General features: G+C 66.8%; 1 protein-coding gene across 1 annotated transcript in view; it reads right to left on the reverse strand.

Annotated features, from left to right (window-relative positions):
• The window catches only part of EFNB3 (ephrin B3), a 5,114-nt gene extending 4,658 nt beyond the window's left edge, over positions 1–456 (reverse strand). The window contains exon 1 of the mRNA XM_004712914.2: positions 276–456. Coding sequence (XP_004712971.1) covers positions 276–397 — 122 coding nt within the window. The 5' untranslated portion in view covers positions 398–456. The remainder of the gene's footprint in view (positions 1–275) is intronic.
• Positions 457–1,893: the final 1,437 nt, after the last annotated feature.

Consider the following 1,893-nt stretch of genomic DNA (forward strand, 5'->3'; position numbering starts at 1 on the left):
TGAGGACCTCACGCCATTGGTGCAGTCCCTTTGGGGCAGAAAGTTCAGCACTGGCTCCAGCGTCCCCTTGTCCTGGATAGGGTGTCTCTCAAACGCCTGACATCTCAATATCACCACCCACGTGTGTGGGACCCAGGAGCTGGAGGACCCAGTCCCCAAACCACCACAGTCTGGCAGTCCTTAACTCCCACCATCGGGGAGCCAGCGCTCTTCCTCCAGCCTCCCTAAGCCCCTAAAGCCTTCCTGGGGTGTGGGGTCTCCCCAAAGCTACTCACCTCTTATTCGCCGAGTTCCAGTAGACGGGCTCCAGGCTGAGCCCAGACACCAGCTCCAAGAAGCCCAGCAGCAGCAGGGCCCCGACTCGCACGTCCCCCGGCCCAGAATGGGGGAACCCCATGACCCCACCAAGGCCTAGGGGGCGGGGCACCAACTCCCCCAAAGTCTCTCACCCCCGGGGGGTGACTGACTGCCTTGGCCTCCCTGGTTATTCCCCCCCAACCACCCCAGTGGCTGACGCCTCCCACCCCCTGCTCCCACGCGGATCCCTTCCTGCTCTGCCTGCGCCCCGCTTATGGAGAGGCGCTCAGCCCCCTGAAGAGCCCTTGCAGGGGCCGCCGGCAGGCGCCCTGCACCTCGGGCCCACGCTCCAGCACCCCGGGATTTGGGAGGGGGCCTAGGTGGGGGAACGGCGAAGCCGGGGGCCGGGCGGGGTCGGCATGGGGCGCGGGACCCGGGGAGGAGGAAAGGGGCGCCGCGCCGGAGCCCCAGCCTCGCCGGGATTGAGGGCAGCGGGCTCCGGGAGGAAACCAGTCCCCAAGCCGGGGAGGGGGAGTTAAAGGAGAGGCGGGGAGGGGGGAGGCTGGTGGAGGGAAAAGCCGGAGCTGGAGCCCGAGCGGGAGCGGGCGGCTGCGTCCCCAGCCCACGCCCCCCACACCTCCCTCACCTCCGCACCTCCCGCCCGCCGCGCCTGCCCGCAGCCCTGCCGCGCGCCGCCTCTCACGCCCCTTTGTCTGCCGGAGTCGCCCCCTCGGCCCCCGCGTCCACCCGTCGCCCGGCGGCCCTGGGATCGCGCGGGCGGCTGCGATCTTGCTCGCCGATCCCGAAGGGCGCTCGCCCGCCCGGCCCGCCTGGCGGAACCAAGCCCCTTTCCATCCTGCAGCTACCTCCTCCTGCTCCTGCATCCCCCACACACAACAGGGCTGCTCCCGGGAGGTCTGGGGAGAAGGTGGACACCCCTTGGAAGCTGGGCACTTTGCAAAGTGCCGCTGAGTTGCTGGGTCCGACTACCTGTGTGAAGTCAGAGGCAGAGGCCAGATGCCCAGGACAGTGGTGCAGACTAGGGGTCAGGGGGGCCCAGGGACTTGCCCAAGGTCACGCAGGAAGTCTGCGGGATCGGACCTGCAGTCAAGCCCAGTGGGCTGGACGCCCCCTCCCCTCCCCGGGGCCTCTTTTGTCACAGCCCTGCTCTGATCTCTGCGGGTCGAGTGAAGACCAGACTGGGGGTAAACGCAGGCCCTTCTCGGATGGCTGCGGGGAGCAAAGTCCCAATCCTCACTCGTCGGCCGGAAGGGCTGTTTCCAATTATCCTGGGGGAAGGGAGGGCTCGCCTCCTTGGGTGTAAGAACCCTGGCTTTCAGCACCTCTGGGCAGAGGCGACATCCCTCCCCTTTCCTCTCATGCCTCCGCAGGCCTTCCATCCCCTCCTTTGTGAGGGGCCACACTATGCCCCCCCAACTTCAAGGCTGTCTCTCTTCAACCCCCCCTTCTGTGTTTGGCAAGGTGACGGGGGAAGGAATCATTGTTCTAAATAACACACTCGCCCCCCACCCTCCACAAAGAACAGAAACGCAGAGACCAGAAAACGCGCGACAGCTGCTGAATGAGTAGGGCCCT

The sequence above is a fragment of the Echinops telfairi genome, unplaced genomic scaffold (genome assembly GCF_000313985.2).
Source record: "Echinops telfairi isolate 266 unplaced genomic scaffold, ASM31398v2 ScPeMD7_2010;HRSCAF=2546, whole genome shotgun sequence".
NCBI classification, from domain to species: Eukaryota; Metazoa; Chordata; class Mammalia; order Afrosoricida; family Tenrecidae; genus Echinops; species Echinops telfairi.